At 38.1% G+C, this 27300-nt stretch overlaps 1 protein-coding gene across 6 annotated transcripts in view; it reads right to left on the bottom strand.

Annotated features, from left to right (window-relative positions):
- The window catches only part of SFMBT1 (Scm like with four mbt domains 1), a 132574-nt gene that overhangs the window by 23026 nt on the left and 82248 nt on the right, over positions 1-27300 (bottom strand). For 4 of the 6 annotated variants that reach the window (XR_009542768.1, XM_060161600.1, XM_060161601.1 and 1 more), the window contains exons 4-11: positions 17868-18108; positions 14151-14291; positions 11308-11396; positions 7903-8149; positions 7106-7200; positions 6495-6596; positions 4449-4599; positions 1960-2042 (exon numbers count right to left, since the gene is read on the bottom strand). Coding sequence is in view for 5 of the 6 variants with exons in the window: in XM_060161600.1 (XP_060017583.1) it covers positions 1960-2042; positions 4449-4599; positions 6495-6596; positions 7106-7200; positions 7903-8149; positions 11308-11396; positions 14151-14291; positions 17868-18108 (1149 nt within the window). In the remaining variant the exon portion in view is untranslated. Of the gene's footprint in view, positions 1-1959; positions 2043-4448; positions 4600-6494; positions 6597-7105; positions 7201-7902; positions 8150-11307; positions 11397-14150; positions 14292-17867; positions 18109-25385; positions 25517-27300 lie in introns of those variants that run through there. The other 2 variants (XM_060161602.1, XM_060161603.1) reach the window with 2 other exon arrangements.

The following is a 27300-nucleotide window of genomic DNA, read 5'->3' as shown; positions in this document are numbered from 1 at the left end:
TCAAGGTTGACAAGCCCCACCCACATGCTCAGAGCTTCCAATCAGCTTTTTCTTTTAGTCTCCCATTTCTTAAATATAAGCAAGTAAATTCCACCAAGGAATTACCAGATATCTAAACATATGAAAACTAGAGACCAAAACAGACAAAACAAGCAACTTGGAGAAAACAGATTATGTAAGAAGAAAACTCACAAAAGGTGGGGGTAATTAACATCCTCTGAAAGATGAGAAAAACTATTGCATCTTTAAAATAAGAACAGTATGTTATTAAAAATATTCAGAAATAGTTTTTAAAAAGTAAAAATGTGATATCAAAAATTAAAAACTCAAAATAAGGGTTGAAAGATAAAGTTTAGGAAATCTTCCAGCAAGCAAAGCAAAAAAAAAACCCCTAAGAAACAGGAAAAGCGGTGGGGGTGGGGAGGGTGCGGCAAAATTGGAGGCCTGGTCCAGAGGGCCACCAAAATGAGAATTCCAGAAGGAGAAGAGAGAAAAAGAAAAGGAAATCAAAGAAGAGATCCAAGGGAACTTCCCAGCACAGAGAGGCGCAAGTTTCCAGAGAGAATGTGCTCTCCACGCCCCAGCACATGGGTGAAGACAGGCCAAGCCATAGCTTGACACTGAAAGGGAGTGACAAAAGAGATTCTATAACTTTCCAGGGATAGAGAAAAGGGCAGGTCATATATGAAAGATCAAGAATAAGAATGGCTTTCAACTTCTCAATACCAACACTATAAGTAGAAAACAACTGAGGTTTTCAAAATTCTAAAGTGAAATAACTTGCATTCTAAAATTCCACATTGAGCCAAACGATCAGTCAAGTTAGTAGAGTGAACATATTTTCAAACACCAAAAGTCTACTAACACTTACATCTCTTGCATCCCATTTCAGGAAGCTACTGAGAGACAGGCTCCATCAAAACAAGGGAGTAAACCAAAAAAGAAGAGGCCATGAGATATATAAAACAGGAATCCCAAGTCCTAAGAAGAAGGAGAGGCAATTCCTTGGGTGACACAGCAGAGCAGTTTCCAGAATTAAAACTACATGGCAAGCCAAGACAGTAACCTGTCTAAAAAGAGGTTGCTAAGAGGGGTGTCTCTAAAAAATATATATTAGACATGACAGATTTCCTGATACGCTAATAGTTTTGAGAATCTACTGGAAGGTGTGGGAAGAACTAGTATTATAAGCAAAGAAAACTAGGCTATGAAAAACAAGGCAATTATTAACTTGAGGACAAATAAAAGAAGAAAATATCGTAAAATACTACACTGCTAATCTGTGAGTAACACCTAAATGCCCATGATAATGTAAATACTCAAATTCAGACTTAACCGAGAATTGTAATATCACTCTAATAGGAAGAGCAGATAGGTAAGACAGAGGAGAAAGGTAAGGTAAAATAGCTAGATTACTCACTTACTGTAATACAGAATTGAGAGACACATCTAAAATTAACTCAAAAGATAGCAGCGAATTGTAAGTGAGGAAGTATAAATATGAGAATAACAAACAGTGAGAAGAATAGGAAGTGAATACTTCTGGGAAGGGAAGCCATGGAAAGGGACAGAGCAGGAAACTGTTGTTTTATGTTCTAAGCTTTTTACTGCTGTTTGGCTCTGTAAACCATAAATAAGTTTAATAATTTTCTCTCCTTAATATTTCATCATTTTTTCATATTAATGGACCATCAAAACTAATCATAAACTAAAATTTTAAATTCACATGATTTCAGCTAATAAAAAAAACCAAATTGATAAACTGTTAAGCTAATTAAATTAACAAATTAACTTCCGCAGCAAATGAAATTTTGCTTGGACCATTTTATTACAATCAACGAGAGGTGTTTTGGGGTTGCATGAGAGAACTGGCTTCAGAGTAAACATCATTACAGCAAGGGAAGCACAGCAGTCCCCAGCAGCCCCGAAGCAGTGGCCCAGAGGGGACAGGATTCTCACCGGAGGGAAGCACCTCTGGGGAGCAGCTTCAGCACCACACTGTTTGAGGTAGTCGGCCCAATCAAAGTCCTGGCCTGGGTAGCCTAGGTAGGGACAAAAGAGCAATGATTCACACCTCACATGCCTGCCTGGCTTTGCCACTCTGCCAGGTGTCCACCCACAACTTCTAATTTTGCTAATTTGAGGACTTTGATCATTTTAGAGAGGGGAAATAACACCCTATTAAATCCAAAGTATTAATTTTATAAAATAGAGCAACTCTGGATAAATTTTTAAACTCACACTTCAAATTAGGCATTTATTTGAACAATATTTTATATGATTAGTTGCTGACAATTTACCAAAAGAATTTAAGACACTTATGACTGAATTTGATTTGTGCTAATAAATCCCACCTCTAAAGGAGAGAGACCCAAGGTCTAAAGGAAAAGAGCAACCTACAGCACTATCTAATCGGTGAAGACTTTTTTCTTTCGTAAAGCTATTCCCTTAAACATGTCTTAGCAACTACTAATATTCCCAGCACAGGTTTCAGATTCGTGTTCTATAGAATCTCAGTGCTCTATAAGCTGAATCATGAATTCATTTCAGTAAAAAAGCTGAGCTTAATTCCCCGCTTAAGTCTACAGGTTCTTGGCAGAAGCCCCTCTGACCTGACACCCTGATGGCACCGGCTCTGTGAAAGGAGCTGGACTGAGTCTGGCTGCCCCGCCGTGTCTGAGTTCACCTCCGCTCCCCAGAGCTCAATTTCCCACAGGCACAGAGCAAGCTACTCAAGAGCACACCAGCCTACAGCCAAACAGCCCCTGCAGTCACCTCCTCTGCCCACCTCAGAGTGGCACCATGTTCTCTCTGCCTCCCCCTCAATTCCTGACAGTAAATTAACTACCATTTTTAATTACATAATCTACTACTTTCCTTCTACTGATATTTACAAAGACAGCTGAGTTGTCTACAACAATGCTGAGAGAGGTGATATCTTTAATTTTTTTTTCTTCTCATGTAATGGCAGCAGGCAGGATAAGGAACTTGGGATGTTCAGAGCATTCCTGCAAAGCAAGAACTTGCTCCTGTAGGTATGTCCCCCCAACCATCACCACCAGGCAGGCACTCCCACTGTCTGTTCACTGATGAGGGAGAACCTGGGGGGTTGTTACGGTTTTCCCCTATTTACTCATTGAAGGAACTGCCATTCTCACTTTTGTTTCCCCCGTGACTAGTCCAATGCCTGGCTCAAAGCAAACATTCCACAAAATGTTTGATGGATGAATGAAGGCTGAACGAAAGACAAAGGTTCAGAGTCTGTGACTCTTATTAACAGAAAAGAGCACTTCCAGCCCAGTGTTCCAGCAATCACCATTTAGAAAGTGAAGCTATGTTTTACTAAGAGCTTACCAATAAAGTATATACACGGCCAGTCAAATAATCTGATTTGCTGACATAAAAATCAGATAAACACCTTACACTTCCAGATACTCTAAATTAAAAAAATACCTAAAATTTCAGCTCAAATAAGTCATATTTAGTAACCTTGATTAAAGGGTCCAAGATTAAATTTTGCAAAGTTGCAAACATGAGGAAAATGAGTTGCTACCTTCCTACTTACAGCCTGAGTTCTACTTTTGACCATAAATCTCCCTCTGAGGTCCAAAGAGTCTCCCTCTAAGAGGAGGCCCAGAAACCTAAAAATCAGTAATCTACCTCCTAACTCTGGCTCTAAGGCCTCTTCTCATAAATCAGCTCCCAACACTCATTGCATCCTACCCTCACCCCTGTTGCCTCCCAGCAGACACAGATGGAATGAACTAAGGAAGCTGCATGGAACCCCAGGATGTTATGAAGATATTTATCAAGGTAGTAGGACATACTTTATTTACTAGGTTTCTTTTTTTTTTTTTTTTTCAGTATGCGGGCCTCTCACTGTGTGGCCTCTCCCGTTGCGGAGCATAGGCTCCGGACGCGCAGGCTCAGCGGCCATGGCTCACGGGCCTAGCCGCTCCGCGGTATGTGGGATCTTCCCAGACCGGGGCACAAACCCGTGTCCCCTGCATCGGCAGGCGGACTCTCAACCACTGGGCCACCAGGGAAGCCCTAGTTTTTTGTTTTTTTAAAAATATTTATTTGGTTGCACCTGTCTTAGTTGTGGCAGGCGGGCTCCTTAGTTGTGGCTCGCCAGCTCCTTAGTTGTGGCATGCATGTGCAATCTAGTTTTCTGACCAGGGATTGAACCCGGGCCCCCTGCACTGGGAGCGCAGAGTCCTAACCACTGTGCCACCAGGGAAGTCCCTATTTACTAGTTTTTAAGCTTAATTTATAACTTTTAAGTATGTAGATACTGGAATATAGGTCTTTGTTTACTCTTGTCTTGGGCCCCCAAAACATTAAGGACAGGATTGGGTGTGAGGAGAGAGGGGGACAAAAGATCCAGGTAAAGCCATCTGATAAATCTCATTTTGAAGCAAACAAATCAGAAAAGAATGAATACACACCAGGAGGGGGACTGATGTGTAAACCATTCTTCAGACCCCACTGCACAGGGAAAATACCAGGACTGTCAGCATGACACACGAAGGATCGCTGTGCACGATTCTCTGGTCGCAAATCATCCATTTCCACCAGAAAATACTTCTCATCAAAAACCTGTATGTATGATTTAACACATAAAATAGACAAATTTTGATTTTTTAATTGGGGTATAGTTGCTTTACAATGTTGTGCTAGTTCCTGCTGTACAACGAAGTCAATCAGCTATATGTGTACATATACCCGCTCCCTCTGGGACCTCCCTCCCACCTGTCCCACCCATCTAGGTCACCACAGAGCACCAAGCTGAGCTTCCTAAGCTACACAGAAGGTTCCCACTAGCTGTTTTACACATGGTAGTGTATATATGTCAATCCCAATACGTGTATGTTTACGCATGTGTGCGCACACACACAAACACACGTCATTTCCTTGGCATAGCTGAACGTGTTACAAAAGTTAATAGCCACATTAATAGTAAATTAAGTGTTTTTTAATACTACTACTAAGCACTCAGTAAATGTTATCTCTGTGTCAGGCACTGTTTAAATGCTTTTTTTGTATTAATTCAGCTTTAATCTTCCTAACACTCTAACGAGGTACCATTATCAATCCCATTTTGCAGAAAAGGAAACTGAGTTTAAAAAGCAGTTAAATAACCTGCTCCATGTTACACTGACAGGAAGAAACAGAACCTAGATTTAAATGCAAGTTGTTGAGCTCCAAACAAAGCTTAGTTCAGGCTCAGTGAGGGGTCAACTACACCAGTTTATTAGATCAGATCCTAGCCTAGTTTCAAATGCCAAAGAGAAGGTTTTATGAAACTCCCCTGGCTCCTTACCACCTACCCTTCAACTTCAGGAAGGACCTTCTGATTCCACTGCAAGTTCAGAATCCCTTCTTGTTCTTTTTTTCCCCCTCCTTTTGTGAAGTTACTCTTTTTTTTAAAAAAAAAATAAATTTATTTATTTTGTTTTATTTATTTTTGGCTGTGTTGGGTCTTTGTTGCTGCACGCAGGCTTTCTCTAGTTGCGGCAAGCGGGGGCTACTCTTTGTTGCGGTGCATGGGCCTCTCACTGGGGTGGCTTCTCTTGTTGCAGAGCATGGGCTCTAGGCGCATGGGCTTCAGTAGTTGTGGCTCATGGGCTCTAGAGCGCAGGCTCAGTAGTTGTGGCACACGGGCTTAGTTGCTCCGCGGCATGTGGGATCTTCCCGGACCAGGGTTTAAACCCGTGTCCCCTGCATTGACAGGCGGATTCTTAACCACTGCGCCAGCAGGGAAGCCCCCTTCTTGTTCTAAGAATAATCTTCTTCTAAGGTAAGGAAAATTTAAATCTCAACAGGTCAGACGATTTAGTGTCCACATAACTATTCCTCTTGTCACACTTGACTTTTGGTTCTACTTTCAGTAAATGGGCTTCTGCTCTACTCTTAAAACGAAATCCTCTACCTTATGCCTCAGTTCTAGTTACTGAGTAACTGGGCCTTGACAACCTGCCCGGTTCTTGTGGTTACTTCTAACAAGAACCTCGCTTTTGTCAGTCTTCCAAAAGATTAAAGTCTGGATCTGGAATCCATGGCTGGAGCAATCCTACTGGCAGATCTTGTGACACTAATCAACCGTTCCCCACACATCTGCTCACCCAACGAGCCCTGCACCTAGCTGGACACTGATGACACTGCCTGCCTCCAAACTTTTCAGATACCGTGGGCCACCTGCCGCTTAAATCTCCTCTATAGTTATGTACAGCCAGGCCTGCCCCAAAGAATGTGCAGCCCACTACTCTGGTGCCCAGGCTTTGGTTAGCTGGGGCAGCCAAGCTCTGACAAAGGAATGGGCCACAAAGAACCAGACATTACAAATGTAAAATGTGCACAGAACTAATTCTAGCCTCACAGCTTAGGAGAAACAATGGGTTGGATTAGTGGAGTTTGAAGATTAAAACACTACCAATTTCCTAAACCAGTCACCCTGACAAGAATTCTTACCAAGAAAGTTGCCTCCATTTTACCTTAACAATTGTAGCAGGAGAGATCCCAAAAGGAGACCAGGGATCCACAGCTTCCAATTTCATATTTACAGAGAATGAATGAGCGCCGATCACTTGTTTATCCTGAAATGCAAATGCCAAGAGGGAATAAAATATAGTATCTGCACATTAATTTTATACTCATATATAACTGAATACTACTCTTAATTAAAATAATGGAACTGTCCAGCTTCTGGTAAATAATCTAATCCTATAATTGTCTTCCCAGCCTGGAAAAAATTATTTAGGAAAAAAAAAAAAACCCAAAGGAAGCACTCCTACTCTCTACATTCGGAACACGAGGGTCATACAGAGAAAAAACAAGTTTATTTTATAACAAGTCAAGGCTATGTAGTTAAGAGTAGAAAAGAAAAGACTCAAAATGCTTTAAGAGCGCTTCGGGAAAAAACCTGGACTACTTTTAGGAAAAAACGATGATCATCACTCTCGCTAGCCTTCACACCTCTTCCCTCCTTCAGGCATCACAGCACTCTCACTGACGCCAGGGATTATTTTATGCTTTGCAGCTCCCCCATATTGCTTTACTCTACTGTGAGAAGATAAGTACCTATCTACAACATTTTTGTTTTTACCTTAAATAAGTAAGATGGTAATGGCTCTTCCTCCTCCTCTTTCACTTTGGCCAAGATCTCTTGCCACTCAACTTCAGTTTTCAGATGTCTGATGGCTTTAGTTAAAACAAGACAGGATGCTTTAAGTGATGTAAGAACTGACACATTTTATAACTGCTCTGAAACCATTCACATAAAAAAGTCACTTTCCACTGGGAAAAGGAAGGGGTTCAAGCCCACTTATACCATCTTTACTCAGAGAACTTATAACTTTAACTTCAGTACCTCGTCTCCTCTGTTCAGAACCTGGGTAGTGGTTTGGTGAAAATACCTACAGTAAGATCATAAGGATTGCTGTTGTCCACAAAATAATATAATATAGCATCCAAATTGGGGCACATAATAATGAATGTAAATTGATTCAAACATTAACTCCTGTTTTAATATTATTGGGATATCTTTTAATCAACAATTTGCTTTGAACTCAAGACCTGTCCTACTCCTGTAACTATGTACATGCTACCTAGAGAATTTTTCTTCAGTTTTGGTAACAGATCAGTATGAGTTGGGGCAGAAGTTAGTAAAAGTTGGAGCAGAAGGTATATCAATATGTGTGGCAAATTACTAAGGCAATAAAGCCAAAAAAAAAAAAAGGCATTTAACTACTCCATATACATTTTTTCAATATCTCTATTATGTAAACTAACAAAGGCTTCCATAATATGCAGAATAATGTATTTTTCAGTCTCATAGATATTAATAAGAATATAATAAACAATAATGTAATATTAAAAGAAAAATGTTATATTGCTCCTCACCTGATGGGGGCTGAAGCTCATATCCCTGTTGAGCAGCCCAACCAACATGATGAAGAAATGGATCCAAGTAATACAACCAATGTTCAAAATTATCAGAACTCTCAAGTCCTTCATAACGCAGCTTCAGCCTTCCTCCAATGTTGTCTACTACAGTAACAATCCAAGTACTTAAAGAGTCCTGGAAAGCTTGACATTCCAGCCTGGAACCTGGAGCAATGAGATCTAAAGGATTCCTCCCATTACGGAGCTGTAGGTAAAAAAAACAAAATGATTATATAAGAGAGGTAACATAATATTTTTAAAATCAAGTTTTAAATGAACTCAAATTAACCTTTATATTTTTACCCATTCAAAGCTAGTGACACTGAACTGCCTAATATCATACAAGTCTCTATAGTATTATTTCTGGTGATAGGAAAATATTTATCTTAAAGAAAGATTTCTGTCTCTAGGACTATATTACAGTTTCATCTAGAAAGAATTTTTAAAATATCATTACTTAGTCTCTGTAAAAGCAAATATGATCATCATTTAAAAAAAAATCAAATATGACAAAAGTCAAAACCCCCCACAATCCTACCTCCAGGAAAGAACCATGATAAACGCTTTGGCATATACTCTCTGAGAAAGGGTTTTCTACACACAAGTCAACATCCACCCATGTCTATCTTTTTCTCTTTTGTATTTTTTGAAAAATGTATATTGTTTTTCAATGTGTGTTTGTCACTTAATATTTCATAGCTATCTTTCTATTATAGCACATATAAATCTCCCTCATTCTTTTAATCTGTTTTATTGACATTATGTATTATACATGGGCAGTAATTTATCCACTTATCTGCTGATGGCATTTCAGTTCTGATTTTTTTACTCATTTCACAACGATGTTCTTATGAATGCAATGAGTGTTCTGATTACACTGAGGGAAAGGAAGAGTTTAATTCTCACTCTCTAGATACATATTAAAGCTAGAAAAAAGAATAAAAACAAAGGCTGATTCCAATATCATCACTTAACCATTTCTTAATGTTCAAACTTACATTTTTTTCCTAATAAGAACTGCTCGGACTTCCCTGGTGGCACAGTGGTTAAGAATCTGCCTGCCAATGCAGGGGACACGGGTTCAAGCCCTGGTCTGGGAAGATCCCACATGCTACCGAGTAACTAAGCCCGTGCACCACAACTACTGAGCCTGTGCTCTAGAGCCCGCGAGCCACAACTACTGAACTCGTGTGCCACAACTACTGAAGCCCGCATGCCTATAGCCTGTGCTCTGCAACAAGAGAAGCCACTGCAATGAGAAGCCTGCACACCGCAACCAAGAGTTGCCCCTGGGCAGCAACAAAGACCCAACGCAGCCAAAAATAAATTAATAAATAAATTTATAAAAAAAAAAAAAAAAGAACTGCTCTATGACACTTACATATTCATATACATGCAAAAGAACACATGAACAAATGAAGGAACACATTCACAGCTAAAGATAAGAATAGCAAAATCAAGGTCAATGTACTGCAGGATACTTATTAATTCATTTGTTCATGATTTCATTCATTCATTCAAATGTTACTGAGTGTTTAGCCGGTCCCAGACTAAACGTAATTAAATGAGTCAGAGTACAGGCATACATCTGAGATATTGCAGGTTCAGTTCCAGAGCACTACAATAACGTAAATATTGCAGTAAAGTGAACCATACTAATTTTTTGGTTTCCCAGTGCATATAAAAATAAAGTTTAGGGCTTCCCTGGTGGCGCAGTGGTTAGGAGTCTGCCTGCTGATGCAGGGGACATGGGTTCGTGCCCCGGTCCGGGAAGATCCCACGTGCTGCGGAGCGGCTGGGCCCGTGAGCTATGGCTGCTGGGCCTGCGCGTCTGGAGGCTGTGCTCTGCAACAGGGAGGCCACAGCAGTGAGAGGCCCACGTACCGCAAAAAAATAAAATAAAAATAAAGTTTACACTATATTGTAGTCTATTAAGTGTGCAACAGCATTGTCTAAAAAAAAAAAAAGCACATATCTTAATTTAAAAATACAAAACAAAAACCAATTACAATAATAACATCAAAGATCACTGATCAGAGATCACCATACAAATATAATAATAATGAAAAGTTTGAAATATTGTGAGAATTACCAAAATGTAACACAGAAACACAAAGTGAGCAAATACTGTTGGAAAAATAGCGCCGACAGACTTGCTCAAAGCAGGGTTGCCACAATGCTTCAATTTGTAAAAAATGCGGTGTCTGAAAAGCACAATAAAGTGAAGCACAATCAAATGAGGTATGCCTATATAAAATATAAAGATCACCTAGAAACAGAGTGTTCGCCAATCAAGTTTAAAGAGGAATTGTGAATGGATCACAGAATTAAATATAACAGTTAACACTATAAAACATTTAGAAGAAAATATAGGAGTAAATCTATATGACCTTGGGTTAAGCAAAGCCTTCTTAGATAAGACTCCAAAAGTACAAGCAACAAAAGAAAAAGATAAATTGGATGACATCTAAATAAAAAACTTTTGTTCTACAAACAGTACCATCAAGAAAGTGAAAAGATAATCTACAGAATTGGAGAAAATATTTAAAAATCATATATCTTGATCTAGACTTGTAATCAGAATTTATAAGGAACTCTTACAACCCAATAATAAAAAGATAAATAACCCAATTTAAAAATGGGCAGATATTTCTCCAAAAAAGCACATAGAAATATGCTCAGTATCATTAGTCATTAGGGAAATGCAAATCGAAGTGAGATATTACTTCACACCCACTAGGATAGCTACAACCGAAAAGAGAATAACGGGTGTTGGCAAGGATGTAAAGAAATTGGAACCTTCATAAACTGCATTTCATGTATGATACAAAGAATGTTGCTGGTACGACAGATAGTGACAAAATATAACTTAGAAACGTCATAATCAATAAATTTATTTCACAAAAACAAGAAAACTATTTTCACCAACAAGCTCAAAAGCTATACTAATTTAAAAGAACTGCTGAAAGCAGGTAGGTGGTGGTCCAGCGTCTTCCAAGCAAAAGAAAAGGGGTCTCAAGTCACCTGGTGTGGGAGTTACAAATGTCCATGCTGAAGTAGAGTCAGCCCTTGCTCAGTTCCAAGTGAGAGCTCAAAATGGCCACATTTTCCAACTGAGTGAAAGAATCTGGAAAACTAGATTTTCATGTGTTTGCAACTAATTCAAAAACCTTTTATGCACTGAGCAAGCCACCAGTTTGCAACCTCTGAAGGTAAGTTTACACCGCCCAATACCTATGCCTATGTCTGTGCTAATAATGCTGATTTGTCTTGGAGTGGTAAATGAGCATGCAATTTTAAGATTCCTTGGACAGGATGATTGGAAGGGTTTTCCACACCGATTCTGGAAGCAATAATACTCACGCCCTCTAGCAGCGGAACAGGAGGACTACATGCTCCCATCAGGGTCTGCCGCAGAAACTCATCCAGATCAGACACTTTATCTCTGATGCCTAGATGAAGGAATCATACTGTCAGCCACAAAACACACAGAAATTAAACTAAGCAGAATACAGAGAAACTAAACGAGTGAAAATGGTTTAGAGGTGCATGTGTCATTTTAATATTTAACAGCCCAAAATATTGCTTCTTTGACAGCTTAAAAATAATCCTCCTCTAGACAGAGCTACTTCCTGGTTAGTTTAATAAGAGTTGTATCCAGAAAAAAGAGAATAGGCCCAACTCCCTGTTAGTATAATTTTACCCAAAAATGAACTACTTTATTTTTTATTATGGAAATTTTCAAATATATAGAAAAATAGAGAAAACAGTATAATGAATCCCCAGCTTCAAAAACTGTCACTTCATGGTCAACCTTTATATCTAGACCAGGAGCTGTTAGCAAACGACAAACTGTGGGCTAAATCTGGCCTGTTGTCTTTACTGTAAATAAAGTTTATTGGAACACAGCCAACATCATTTTTTAAGTACTGCTTTCACATTACAAAGGTAGAGTTGAGCAGCTGTGACAAAGACCACAGGGCCTGAAAAGCCTAAAATATTTTACTATCTGGTCCTTTACAGCTACTTTGTCAACCCTGATCTACATCCTCACATACTCCCCCCGCCCCCTGCGACCCAACCATGGATTATTCAGAAACCAATTCCTGATATCATGTAATTTCATCTAATATAATCTCAGTATAAATTTCTAAAAGAAAATAACTTTTGTATAACCACAATAACATCACACCTTTAAAAATTACAATAATTCCTTCATATCAAATACCTAGTCCATGTTCAACTTTCCAAAATGTCTCAAAAATGATTTTTTCAATTTGTTTGGTCAAATCATGATACAAATGAGAGCCATACATTGCAAATGGTTAATATATCAACTAAATCTCTTTTAATGTGTACATATACCCTACACTCCCTCTTCTTCTTGCAGCATATTTGTTAAGACTCAACATTTTGTCCTATATAGAGTTTTTCAGAGTCTGGTTTTACTGGTTGCCTCCTTGTGGTAACCAGTTGCTCTACTGTCCTTTTCATTTTCTATAAATCAGTATTTAGATCTAGAGGCCTGATCAAATTCAGATTTGACTCTCTGGGGTGGGGGGTAAGATTACTTCATAAGTGGAGTTGTATCTTTCCATCAAGAGGCACATTCATTCTGGTTGTCTCTCCTTCTGTGATGTTAGCAGCTTTTAATGGTCACTACATAGATATACTGATTCATTAGGGGCTAAAAATGGTGATATTCTATCACCCCTTCTTCATTTACTAACCAAAATACTTCTATAAAGAAAAATTTCTCTTCTTCTACTATTTGATCACACAAAGAAGGCAGGATATATGCTTGATTCTCTTTATTCTCTCTCTGTATTTACCAGCCTTCAAAATTATCATTTGGTTCTCCAGCATCATCCCAAAGCGACCAATGAGGGTTTTGTTTAAAAGATTCACCATGAAGTTACAGATTAAATCATGTATATGTTTCAGGCCACTGCAGCTACTGTCCTATTGATGCTCAAAGTGTCTCATCTTTAAGAAGAGGGGGTCTCTTCAGGTTGGCTCCTGAGTCCTTTGACTTAACCGTAGTAAATAGTTATTGATCTCTTTTTCACTTTTGGTATAAAAAGATGTTCCGTGCTCCTCTTATACATTTCCTGCCCCAGTCCAGCTTTATCCCACAATACACAAATAATGATTTCAAAATAACATCAACTCTACCACCAACAATATGATTACTAAAAACAGCTTGAGTTGTTGTTGCTACTTTGGCAATTTTTTTGGTTCCTTTTGGCATAGCCTTATTAGGGACATATATTTAAATTACTGTATTTGAAAGTCACTGAAATAGTTGTTCTCTGGGTAGTTACTTCACAAGCTCCATACACAGGTTTCTTTATTGCTTCTGAATTTTTTTTTTTTTTTTTTTTGCGGTACGCGGGCCTCTCACTGTTGTGGCCTCTCCCGTTGCGGAGGACAGGCTCTGGACGCGCAGGTTCAGCGGCCATGGCTCACGGCCCAGCAGCTCCGTGGTGTGTGGGATCTTCCCGGACTGGGGCACGAACCTGTGTCCCCTGCATCGGCAGGCGGACTCTCAACCACTGTGCCACCAGGCAAGCCCCACAAATTGCTTTTTTAAATTTAATTTTGCTTTATAAATTATATAAAATATTTACATGGTTCAAAATTCAAATCTACAAAATAAGGTACATTCAGAAAATCCACCTTTTAACCTTGTCCCCTTCATCCTATTCCCTTTTTTACCCACAGGCAACTTTTTAAAATGGTGTATTCCTTACTGTTAATCAACTATAGTTCAATTAAAAAAAAAGATTCCTTTAGTTTTAAAAAACAAAGTTAACACACACATACACACGCATTCATACATCTTCCTCCTCCCTCATTCAATACATATTTTTCTTTATTCATATAACAAGATATCTGGAGACCATTCCTTGGATATATGTACATGGACCCACACTGTTTCTTTTTTTAATGACTGATTGCACCTTTTATTATGAAGTACTCTTCTTTGGAAAGGTGATATATATTGATACACACACACACACACACACACACACACACAAAGGAATATTACTTAGCCATAAAAAGAATGAAATAATGCCATTTGCAGCAACATGGATGAACCAAGAGATTATCACTCTGCTGTACACCTGACATCAATGTAACATTGTAAATCAACTATACTTCAATTAAAAAATAATAATAAAGTACCCTTCTTTGTTTCTTACAGTGCTTTCTGATCTGAATTCCACCTTTGTCAGATATCAAGACTGAGACTCCTGCTTTCTTTTCTATTTGCATTTGTCTATGTATCTTTGTCCATCCTTTTATGTTTATTCTTTCAGAATATCTCCATTTAGGTATGTCTCCTGTAATAGCACAGAAGTGGGTTTTATTTTGTGAGCCAACCTGAATTGTTTACTTTTAATAGAAGAGTAAGCCCGTTAACATTTATTTATATTACCAAAACATACGACCTCAATTCTGTCATATTGTTAAGTATTACATAAATTGCTTGTGTGTGTGTACAGTCTTTCACTGTGATCTATTTTATTTAAATATATACTTTTTCTTTTTAAAATCTATCTTTTGGCATTTAGAAAGGTTTGTGTTTTTATTTCTTCTGGTTACTTTTTTTTTTTTTTTTTGTGGTACGCGGGCCTCTCCCTGTTGTGGCCTCTCCCGTTGTGGAGCACAGGCTCTGGACGCACAGGCTCACCAGCCATGGCTCACGGGCCCAGCTGCTCCGCGGCATGTGGGATCTTCCCGGACCGGAGCACGAACCCGTGTCCCCTGCATCGGCAGGCGGACTCTCAACCACTGCACCACCCCGGAAGCCCCTACTAATATCTTTATATAACAATGTTAGTTCTCTCTATTTTCGGACTATTTTCTATTTTTTTTTTTTTTTTAATAAACAATACTAAAGTTAGCTATAATGTCTTTCTTTTCCTCTCTTTCAGCATCTCATTTCAGGTAATAGCCTTTTACTCCCAGTTAACACTTAAAAGGCAATTAGTTAAATTACTAGGCAATAAACCTGTTTTAAAAGGGGAGGAGGGATGAGTAAGCTTATACCACTGTATTCACTTGCTCGCCCCACTGTGGTCGCATATTTTTTATAGTTATACTGTATTTATGTTGTCAGAGCATGTAGCCTTAATATACTATACTGTCTCTCTTACAACAATCATTTAGCTTGAAGTTCTACAGTCATATATACATTTAGTGTTTCACTAACAATTCTCAAGCTAATGTTTCTTCATTTGTTTTTCTTTTCTTTTAAAAACATTAATTAATTAATTAATTTATTTATTTTTGCAGTACGCAGACCTCTCACTGCTGTGGCCTCTCCCGTTGCGGAGCACAGGCTCCAGACGCGCAGGCTCAGTGGCCATGGCTCACAGGCCTAGCCGCTCCGCGACGTGTGGGATCTTCCTGGACCGGGACATGAACCCGTGTCCCCTGCATTGGCAGGCGGACTCTCAACCACTGCACCACCAGGGAAGCCTGCTCTGGAAGGATTTTATTCTACCCTTTTTTCCTCTTTTTTAAATTATCCTAACTTGACCTTGTATGAGACTCAACTGAAATCATTTTCTCTTGTTCATGTTTAAATGAGGTGCATTTTCCTATATTCTTAAGATGTGATAGTGGGCCAGGTAGCTTCATGCCTCTAGAGCTTCCTCTTACATTGTTTTTTCACAGAATGTTAAGGGCAAGCTAGAAGCCCACCGATAACCCAGGACTCTACATTTCTAAATACCATCCTTCAAAAAACAAAATGAAACAAAACAAAAAAACCTAGGGCTCCCTGGAGAAATGGCTGATTTCAGGGCTGAGGCAGGGAAAAGTTTCCTGAACAAGAAACTACTCAAAGAAAAATGGGAACATAGCAAAGGACACATTTGCCAGCTTGAAGGGGTGCCCACTGGCCAAATCTAGGACAGTCTGAGCATCAAAATAAATAATGATAGTAAGGATTATAATCCATTGAATAAAATAATACTCATAAGTCTATACTGACATAGATACATAAATACACACATGCATACATAAATACCTGTGTGTAAATGGTAGAAAAGAGAAAGCTCTTTCTATAGTAGAAAGCCAATTATGAACTGAAGAAGGAATTAGAAAATGCCATTTGGTAATCATTAGAGTAATAACTGTTTCAGATAAAAATTATCAATGGATGCCAAAAATAGTGGGTGAAGTTTGAAGAGTAATGAGATAGTTACATAATCTCAAGGTATCTTCCCACAAGATACTTACTAAGTAAAAACAGTAAAAGCAATTTTACAGTGGAAAAACTTGGCATATACCAATTTAATCAAGTGATGAAAGTTAATATCACAAGTTAGTTACAGGACAAACCAATAGCATGTGTCTCCTGATATGATGCACTAGAAGGACACAGCATCACTTCTGCATTTCTCCTACCAAAAGTGCACAATTGGGCTTCCCTTGTGGTTGAGAGTCTGCCTGCCGATGCAGGAGACACGGGTTCGTGCCCCAGTCCAGGAAGATCCCACATGCCGTGGAGCGGCTGGGCCCGTGAGCCATGGCTGCTGAGCTTGTGCCTCCGGAGCCATGCTCCGCAACGGGAGAGGCCACAACAGTGAGAGGCCCACGTACCGCAAAAAAAAAAAAAAAAAGTGCACAATCTGAATCTAAGTAAACATCAGACAAACCCAAATTGTGAGACATTCTAAAAAATAGCCAGCCTGTACTCTTCAAAAACGTCAACGCCAAGAAGGACAAAGAAAGGTTAAGGAAACTAGAAAGATATGACAGCTAAATGCACTGAATCCTGGACGAGGAAAAGACATGAGGAATAATGAACAGTACTCAACCCAGGACATAATGAACGTTCCTGGGAAAATCGGCCTGTACCTTTCAAAGATGTCAAAGTCATGAAAGTCAAAGAAAGCATGAGGAACTGTCCCAGATTAAAGGAATCTTAGGAGACACGACAAATGAATGTTAACACATGATCCAGGATTTTCTTTTACTGTAGAAACATTTTACTATAAAAGCATTATTGATAAAAACTGAACAAGGTCTATAGATTAAATAACAGTATTGTATCAAAGTTAATTTCCTGATTTTATTTTATTGTGTTCATGAATGTCCTTGTTTTTTAGAAGTAAAGGGTAAAAGGAAATCACATGTACAACTGACTCTCATGGTTCATTAAAAAAGCCTGTGTGTGTGTGTGTGTGTGAGAGAGAGAGAGAGAGAGAGAGAGAGAGAGAGAGAGAGAGAGAGAGAGAGAGAGGACAGAGTAAATGTGGTAAAATGCCAACATTTGGGGAAAGTTGGCAGTAAGTCCCCAAGAATTTTCTATAATATTTTTGCAAATCTCAAGTATTTCTGTAAATCTGAAATTATAAAAAAAATAAGAAGTTGAAAGTAAAGCATATAAGGTCTGGAATTTTCTTAAGGTCTGTCTTTCCTTTCTGCACATTTATATGACCCTTCTCTTTCTTTTGTCCTATTGTCTCTGTCTTACTTAATTTGGATTCTACTCCCAGTAGGGCTCTTTCCTGAAAGCGAGCTTCAGCTGGTTTATTCTAAGGTCCCAGATTGCTTGTAGGTCATAAGAGGGAGGACGATAAAATCAGAAAGAGAATCAATCTGGCCCAACGTACTCAAAGACAACCAGACCTACAAGTCTCAAACTTAAGAGAGCCTCACAGACCTACACGATTATAAGCAACAGATGCTTCCTATGAATGTCATAAAAGCCTGAAGCTTAGTGAGCACAGAATATAATTTTTTTTAAAGGGAAATGTAAATTATTCCTTATAAATATTGTCATTCAAAATGCTAACCCAAAGAAGTTAGGTAGACCTATGTGCTTGGGAAACTGAAGACTGTGGACAGCCCAAATTTTCCTACATCAATACCACATCATGCCTTGATACGAAGTATCGCATTACCTTCCGGGGCTTCGAGGGTCTTCTTATTCTGCTCACACCACCCAATGGGGTAGAGGTCAGCCTTCCTGATGTCACACCAGAAGTCTGCTCTCCGGTCCTCCCCGTAGCCATCGTAGCGGAGGAGGAGCAACTGCTCACAGGTGGTAATGATGGTGGCAACCCAGTAGGTTTCAGGATCGGTTTTCACAACCACCTCCAGTTTCATCCCAGGAGCAAATCCATTCTGCAAACGTGTGTCCACCTGAACAGGGAAATGTTATTAACCACCAGAAAAACATCTCAAATGAATACTTCTTTGGCCAACATTCTTTAAGACTTACAATTCTGAAGCACTAAATGCAATAAAATCTTCTCAAGGGAAACCTGAGAAATTCCAATTCTAACTCACAGGAGTGATCCAAACAAAACAGGGACTAGCAATGCTGCTCTGTTCCATCTGACTCTGAAGGAGCTTTAAGAGAACTCAATATTCCACCAAAGCAGTCTATTATGATTATAGAATATGCTTTCTATTAAGTATACAAATCACTGAATGTTCACCATTTTAACAACCTTCAACACATTAAGTTTTCAAGAGTGATTTCTCGATCATTCAAAAGAAAATTTATGAAGCTAGAAAAGGTAAAGGACAAAAATAAGTTATACTGATAATAAATTAGTATAATATGTATCATACAAAAGGAGCCATATTTCCCAGTTTCCCTAAAACAGTCTGTGTTTACACCCGTTTTTCTTGAATAATAATAATGCCTCTTAACTCTCTCAAAAGTGTCCTAATTTAGATGATAAATTATATGGTCACAAAGTTAGGGGTCTGCAATTCTGGAATTCCTGTATGTGTATACTAAAATTAAATAAATATATTATGGATAATGAGAGCCAGGTTTCTCACTGTGGGAGAAAGAAGTAAAAATAAGAAGAGGGGAATGGGACTTCCCTGGCAGTCCAGTGGTTAAGATTCCACGCTTCCACTGCAGGGGGCATGGGTTCAATCCCTGGTGAAGGAACTAAGATCCTGCATGCCGTACGGCACAGCCAAAAATAATAATAATAATAAAATAGAATAAAATTTTAAAAAGAAGAAGGTAAAACCAGAATGAATCTTGTGGTGTTGATCTGAAATCAGAGGTGTGGATGCCAAAATGACTATGACGACTATGATATCTGCATAACCTCAAAGGTTCTCTCCACAAAATTCTTCTTAGTCGCAAAAGGGAAAACAGTAACATGACGGTGAAGAAATCTGGCAGACGCCACCTTAACTACCGGATCAAAGTTAACATCACCAGTCCTAAAACATCAATATCATATACCCTTGATATCATACCAGAAAAGCACATCATCATTTCTATGACATTCTTGCCAAATGCATAAACTCAAGCTAATCATGAGAAAACCCAAACGCAAATTGAGAAACATTCTACAAAGTAACTGGTATATGATATGCGCTTCAAAAGTATCCAGGCCATGAAAGACAGAGAGAGAATGAGGAACTGTCCCACGCTGGAGGAGACGATGGAGACATGACAACTAAGCGCAATGTGGCCATGATAACCACTAGAAAATGAGGGGGCTCCTGGAAAGGAGAGGCCAGAGAGGGAAAGTCCGCATTCTGTGTAAAATTCCTCCCCATTCTAATCACTAACCTGCTGTACTCCTGAAAGGTAATCACTATCCTGAATTATAACACTACAGTTTAACACTGCCTGTGTTACAGGACTATGTTAGCAAAATTATGCAGTATGAATGTTTTTCTGTGTGGCGCTTCTCTTGTCCAACATTGCTTATGAGATTCATTTGTGCTGTTGCATGTAACAGTACTTTATGTCTTCCCCTTCCTGTATAGTATTCCATTATACAAATATGCCATAATTTATCCATTCTAATGCTCCTCATAGTAGGCACTCTGGGTAGGTCACAGTTTTGGAAGACTACTGATAATATTCTCATAATTATATGAATAGTTTTGTATGTCATTTGATGCATACCTACATGGATTCCTATAATAAAAAGACAAATATTTTCCAAAGTGGCTATACTAATGTACTCTGCCAGTAGTATACAAGAAATCCTTCTGCCTTAACATTCTAACCAACATTACTGTATTTTCTACCTTTTTCATTTTAACCATTTTGAAACACGTATTATATTATCTCACTGTAATTTTAATTTGCATTTTCTGATTATTAATAGAGTTGAGAACCTTTTTATTTATTAGCCATTTAGATTTCTTCTTCTGGGGAATGCCTAAATTTCTTGCCAATTTTTAATTGAGTCAATATTCTGGATACAGTTTGTCAATTACTTGTATTACAAATATCACTTTCTTGATGGTGTTGTTTGATAAACAGAAGTTATTAATTTTAATATACTCTGATTCATCAATATTTTTCCCTTAAAAAGTTAATGGTTTTTCTATATTTTTAAACAAACTTTTCCCTATCCGTAGAGGTCATAAGATATACTATTATATTATTTTCTAGAAGCCTTTTATATTGAGAACTAATATCCACCTTGAGTTAATCTCTGTGTGTGGTATTAGGTAGGGGTCAGGTTTTACATGTTGGAATCCGTTTGTCAATTTCTACTTAAATTTTTTTTTGCTGTTTGACTTGGGTTGCAGTCAATCTACAGATCTATTTGGGGAGAACTGACATCTTTACAATAGTGAGTCTTGCAATAGATGAACAGGTATATTCCTTCATTTTAACTTATATAAATATTTGAAGTTTCTTTGCAAATATTTCTTACATTTTATTCTTAGCTATTTGATATTTTTTATGTTATTGTAAATCACATCTTTCAGTTTCCATTTCTGTTTGTGGCTAGTATATAGAAATAAAAGGCTTTTTATATCGACCTTGTATCTAAAAATCTTGCTAAAATTACTCCTTAATTCTAATAATATAGCTGTAAATTATTTTATTCATCTGCAAACAATGACTTTTCCCCTTCCTTCCTAATTCTTATACATTTTAATTGTTTTTCTTACATTATATTGGCTAGATCCTCCGAAACAATATCAAACAGAAATCATGTTAATAACCAGCATGATTTTTGTCTTGTTCCATATTAAAAAGAAAGATGTATCATATTACCATTAATAAAGTTTGCTGTAGATTTTTTTATAGATACACTTCATCAAATTAAGGAAATTCCCATCTGTAGTTTGCTAAGAGTTTTATCATAAGTGGATGTGGAATTTTATCAATAATTTTCTTTATATATTGAGATGATAATGTGATTTTTCTCCTTTACTCTACTACTATGGTGAATTATGCTCATTGATTTTCAAATGTTAATAAGCCACTTAGGCCATCTTGTATTCCTGGAAAAAATCGACTTATTAATGTACTATCCTTTTTAAATATAGCTACATTTAGTTTGGTATTATTTTTTATGCTATTTATGCATTAGTCGTCATGAGTGACATGTCTCTGTAATTTTCCTTTCCTGAAATATTATTAGATTTGGTATCAAGGTTTTGCTGATCTCTAAACAAATTGGTACCCTACAATCAATATGGGATAGAATGATCAGACAGAAAGGAAACAGAAGACTTGAACAAGAGTATAAACCAACTAGAACTAACAGACATATAGAGAACACTCCACTCAACAACAATACACATTCCTCTCAAATGTACATGGAACATTCTCCAGGACAGACCATAATTTTAGGCCAAAAACCAAATCATACAAAGTTATCTTTTCTAATCACCATGAAATAAAACTGGAACTCAATAACAGAAGGAAAACTAGAAAATTCACAAATATGTGGATATGAAACACACTCTTAAATAGCCAATAGATCAAAGAAGAAATTACAAGGGAAATCAGAAAATACTTTGAGACAAATTATAACAAAAATACATCAAAATTTATGAGGCAGCAAAAGCAGCATTAAGCAGGAAATGTGTAGCTGTATGTGACTGCACTAAAAAAGAAGGAAGATCTCAATCAACACCCTAACTCTACTTCTGAAGAAACTAGAAAAAGAAGAGCAAATTAAACCCAAAGCTAGCATAAGGAAGGAAATAATAAAGATTAGAGTAGTGATAAATAAAACAGAGAACAGAAAAACAATACAGGACTTCTGGGTTTCAATTTGACATGTAAGGATTTTTGGATGTTGGAACTCCTGTCCTAAGAAGAAAAAAAACCTCAACAAACTAAAAATCAACAACTCTTCTTAGATCCAGCAGAGAACTGAGGTCATAGGGCAAAACTGCTGTGCTCAAAATTGGAGACAGACAGATACAGAGAATTACAACATACTAGACAGAGCAGAAACCTCTGCAGGACTAAAACCAGGGTAGGAAACCTCAAACTGTAATTAATGAATTGCTAGAGGCTCAGTATGGACAAGATTGAGTAAAAACTCCACGGGGGCCCAGTCTCAGGGCGGCCCACGGACTTCTCTGAGTTTACCGCCCCACCCCACCCCCCCAGGAGTCCTATCAGTCCTATTGTTTTCACAATAAAGATCAGAGAAAAATCTCCTAGTACTTCTGGCAGAGGGAAGAATAAAGTAGCATTGTGAAATACATCCAAAGCATTCTGCTCTTAACAAGACTAACCCTCAAGAAAAACTATTTTACTAGGTCCTAATCAACTAGTTTTACCAAAACCTTTACCAGAGTTTTCCTGATCTAAGGTAAGGGAAATACCCAACTCCAGCCCCCTCTAGCCTCCAAAATAGGGGAAAGGATATGCACAACTCAGGTTCACTAAAACACTGAGACCAGTTCACAGGGCTAGAGAATGCTTTTGCTCTCCTCACACCTTACCACCACATCAAGAGGGCTCCTGTAAAACAGAGGAGACAAAATAAATGACACCAAAGTAAATTTTAGCCTCTGACACCTATAGCTACAACAAACGGTAAAATCAACCTAACTTCTATCCAGGTAAATATAAAACACTAAAGACCTATTTATTTCTATTCCTTTTCCTCAGTACATTATGTCCAGCTTTCAACAAAAACTTACAGAGCTACTAAAAGACAAAAAACACAGTTTGAAGAAACAGAGCAGACATTAGAACCAGGCTGAGATATGGCAGAGATGTAACATACCAGGAATTTAAAACAACTGATTAATATGATAAGGGCTCTAAATGAAAAGCGTAGACAGATGGATGATGCAAGAAGAGAGAAACTCCAAGGAAAAATCAAAATGAAATGACAGACACCAAAAACACTCTAACAAAAATGAAGCATTCCTTGATGGGCTCAACCACAAGACTGGGGTCAGCCAGGGAAAGAATCTGTGAGCTAGAAAAAATGTCAATAGAAACTTTCAAAACTGAAAAGCAAAGAGAAAAAAGAATGAGAAAGTTGGAAAAGAATACCAAAGAACTGTGGGACAATTATAAAAAGTGTGACATAAGTGTACTATAAATATTGGAAGGAAAAGAGAGAAAGAATAGAAGAAATATTTGAAGCAATAATGATTGAGAATTTCCCAAAATTAATGATACCAAACCACAGATCCAAGAAGCCCAGAGAATACCAAGCAGTATAAATAACACAAAAAAATCTATACCTAGGCATAAGATACTCAAACTGCAGAAAAACAAAGACAAAGAAAAAACTCTTGAAAGACGACAGAGGAGAAAAAAATACCTTACCTATAGAGAAGCAAGGATAAAAATTACATCAGACACCTCTTAAGAAAACACTCAAGTAAGAAAATAGTGGAGTGAAATATTTAAATTACGTAAAGAAAAAAGACACCAACTTAGAATTCTGCACTCAGCAAAATAAAAGACTTTTCTCAAACAAAAATTGAGGAACTTTGTTGCCAGTAGTATTTCTTGCAAGAAATATTAAAATAAATTCTTCAGAGAATTCCCTGGCAGTCCAGTGGTTAGGACTCCACGCTTTCACTGCCGAGGGCCCAGGTTCAATCCCTGGTCAGGGAACTAAGATCCCGCAAGCCACACAGCGTGGCTGGGAAACTTCATTCATTCATTTCGCAGAGAGAAGGAAAATGATATATGTCAGAAACTAGATCTACATAAAGGAAGAGCAATAGAATAAATGAATAAATATATAATAAACATATAAAAGAATCAACGTAGATAAAATCTAATTTTTCTTATTCTTAATATATCTAACAGATAACTGTTCAAACTAATAACAGCAACAAATTATTTGGTGATTATAGCTTATGCGTAAGTGAAACGAATGATAACAATGTTATAAGGCCTGGGAGGGAGTAATTGGGAATACTCTGATATTAGCTACTGGCACTATCCATGAAATGGTATAGTGTTACTTGAAAGAGAACTTGGGTTAGCTGTAAATGTATATTGCAAAAACAAGGGCAACCACTAAAAAAGTTTCTAAAAGTATAATGATGTGCTAAGTGAAATAAGCCAACATAAAAGGACAAATATGTCCTTTTGTGCAATAGGCAAATTCAGAGAGACAGAAAGTATAATAGACGTTACTAAGGGCTGGGGGAGGAGAGTGGGAGGAGCCACCCAGGGGAGAAACCCTGAATACAGGGTTTCTGTTGGAGATGATGAAAAAGTTCTGGAAATGGAGAATGTTAGTGGTTGTACAACACTGAGGAAGAAGTTAATTTTTTAAAAACCTTTAACACTGAAGTATTTTCAATATGCATCTTTTAATTAATTGCAGTCTACTTACAAATAATACCATACCACTTCATGTGCTGCGCAAAGATCTTACAACCATATACTCCCAAATCCTCCCTCTCACCCTTTGTGCTACTATAGTTACATATGCTATAAACACACAATATACTGCTACCATTTTTTTGTTTGTTTCAAACTGGTATCTTTTAGAGACACTAAAAATAAGGAAAACAATGAAGTTTATATCTAGCTACATCCATGCCATTTCTATTGTTATTTCTTTCTGTAGATCTAAATTTCTGTCTTATTTCAAATTCCTTCTGCCTTAAGAACTTCCTAATACTTTTTTGTAGATAATGAAACCTCTTAATTTTTGTTTTCCTGAAAAGGTCTATATTTCTCCTCCACTTCTCGAAAAAATTTCTGCTGAGGGAAGAACTCTGGGTTGATAGGTTCATTTCTTTCAACGCTTTAAAGATCTTACTCCACTGTGCTCTGGTTTGGATAGTTTCCCCAAAAAATTTCACTATAATTCTTATATTTGGTTCCTCTATATGTAATGTGTCTTTTTTTCCTCTGGCTGCCTTCAAGATTTTCTCTTTCCCTTTGGATTTCAGCAGTCTGAATATGATGTGTCTGGATGCATTTTATTGTTATTAATTATCCTGTTTTGCATTGCGTGAGCTTCTCTGATCTGTGGTGTAGTATCTTTGTTTTCCTTTGGAAAATTGTCTGCCGTTATCCCTTCAAACATCTCTTCCTCACCTCTGCTCTTTTCTCCTTCTGAGATTCCAATTACACACAAATTACACTCTTTTTTTTAATACTGTCCACAGCTGTTGGGTGTTCTAGTCTGTTTTTTCCCCACTTTTTTCTCTTTATATTTCAGTCTGGGCAATTTCTACTGACTTACCTTCAAGTATACTGATTTCTTCCTCATCTGTGTCAAGTCAACTGATGAGCCTGTCAAAGGCACTCATCTGTTACCATGTTTTTCATTTCTATTAGATTCTTTCTAATAGTTTCCATCTCTGCTGAAATTCCTCTTCTGTTCATGCATGTTGTCCACCTATTCTGCTAGAGCCTCTAACGTATTAATCACAGTTATTTAAAATTCTCTGACAGTTTAAACATCTGGGTCATACAAGTCTGGTTCTATTGAATGCTTTGCCTCTTGACACTTTGCTGTTTTTCTCTTCCTTCTGTGTGTCTCTCATGATTTTTCGTTGAAAGCTAGACATCCTGGGTAGAACAGTCAAGACTGAGACACATAGTATTTACTCCCGGAAATGAGCATGTTTCTTCTTAGGTCTTAAGTTCAAGAGAGAAGGTTAAGTCAATCTAGTTAGGAGTAGAGCTGGGTTTGGGTTTTATTGTTGCTAACAGTTATTCACAGTGTACCATAGGCTTCAGATTCCACTAGCACTGTCTGGTGTTTATGCTGTAGGCTCATTTGCTATATGGTTTTTTCCCTCAACATTAGCTGCTCCACCCTCACATTTAGATCTTCTCTTTGTGACTACACCTGTTGTAACTACACTTCTCTTTGTGACTGTCTCTCTCTCTCCACACTCTTGCCTCTCCCCCACAAAGAGACCTCTACTGCCCACAATTTTCTAACTTGGTAGTGGGGGACAAGCATTCTCTGAGATTCAGCCTCAGTCTTGTGAGATTCTGTGTCCCTTGGTCTTGGGGGTGGAAACTTCTCAGTGATCCTAACCTTCCCCCAACTGTAGGGGACTTCTGATGCTCCAGCATGTATTCCTACCCCTCTCCTACCTACATCCCTTCCCCAATCAGTTTGATGCTTTTGTTCTTGAAGACCCAGGTAAAGCTTAGTGCCTCTCCCACAGTGGGGGTTCTTCTCTCCACCAGACATGCACCATGAGGAAGGCATTTTCACTATCTTACACTCTTCCTCTTTGCAAATGTGGTTTATCTCTAATTCCTTCTTCAGCCCTGTCTTCCCTCCTTCCTTCGTGCCAAACTTGGTTATGTAAAACTCTTGCCGGTGGCTTGGACATACATTACCATTGCTCTAGAGCTCTGAGTTCTACCAGTTTTGCCCATGATCTGCTAGTCATAGCCATCCCTTCTCAACATCTTCCTATATCCATGCTTGATTTTTACTATATTTGGCAGCCCTTCACCATATACTGATTCAGGTTTATGGTTAGGCCAAGTCCTAATCCAGAGCAAAGCCCTAACTCTCTTCAATTTTATTAAGGCTCAGAGAGGAAGCTGCAGAAGAAAAGTGTGAAGCTAGCAGAGGCTGGTTCATGAGGTTGAAGGAAAAAGGACATTTCTATAACACAAAAGTGCAAGGTGGAGCAGTGAGTGCTGATGTAGAAGCTGCAGCAAGTTATCCAGAAGATCTAGCTAAGATAATGGATGGAGGTAGCTACACTAAATAACAGATTTTCAGTGTAGATGAAGCAGCCTTATCTTGGAAGAAGATGGAAGAAAATGCCATCTAGGACTTCCATAGCCAGAGAAGTCAAAGCCTGGCTTCAAAGCTTCAAAGGACAAGCTGACTCTCTTGTTAGGGGCTAATGCAGATGGTGAGCTTAAGCTGAAGCCAGCGCTCATTTACCATGAAAAACTCCTAGGGCCTTTAAGAATTATACTAAATCTAACCTGCCTGTGCTCTATAAATGGGAAAACAAAGCCTGGATGACCGCACATCTGTTTTCAACATGGTTTACTGCATATTTTAAGCCCACTGTTGAGACCTACTGCTCAGAAAAAGATTCCTTTCAAAATAGTACTGCTCACTGACAATGCATCTGGTTACCCAAGAGTTCTGATGGAAATGTACAAGATTAATA

The sequence above is a fragment of the Lagenorhynchus albirostris genome, chromosome 10, assembly GCF_949774975.1.
Source record: "Lagenorhynchus albirostris chromosome 10, mLagAlb1.1, whole genome shotgun sequence".
NCBI classification, from domain to species: Eukaryota; Metazoa; Chordata; class Mammalia; order Artiodactyla; family Delphinidae; genus Lagenorhynchus; species Lagenorhynchus albirostris.
This window is presented reverse-complemented; position numbering and strand designations above follow the sequence as displayed.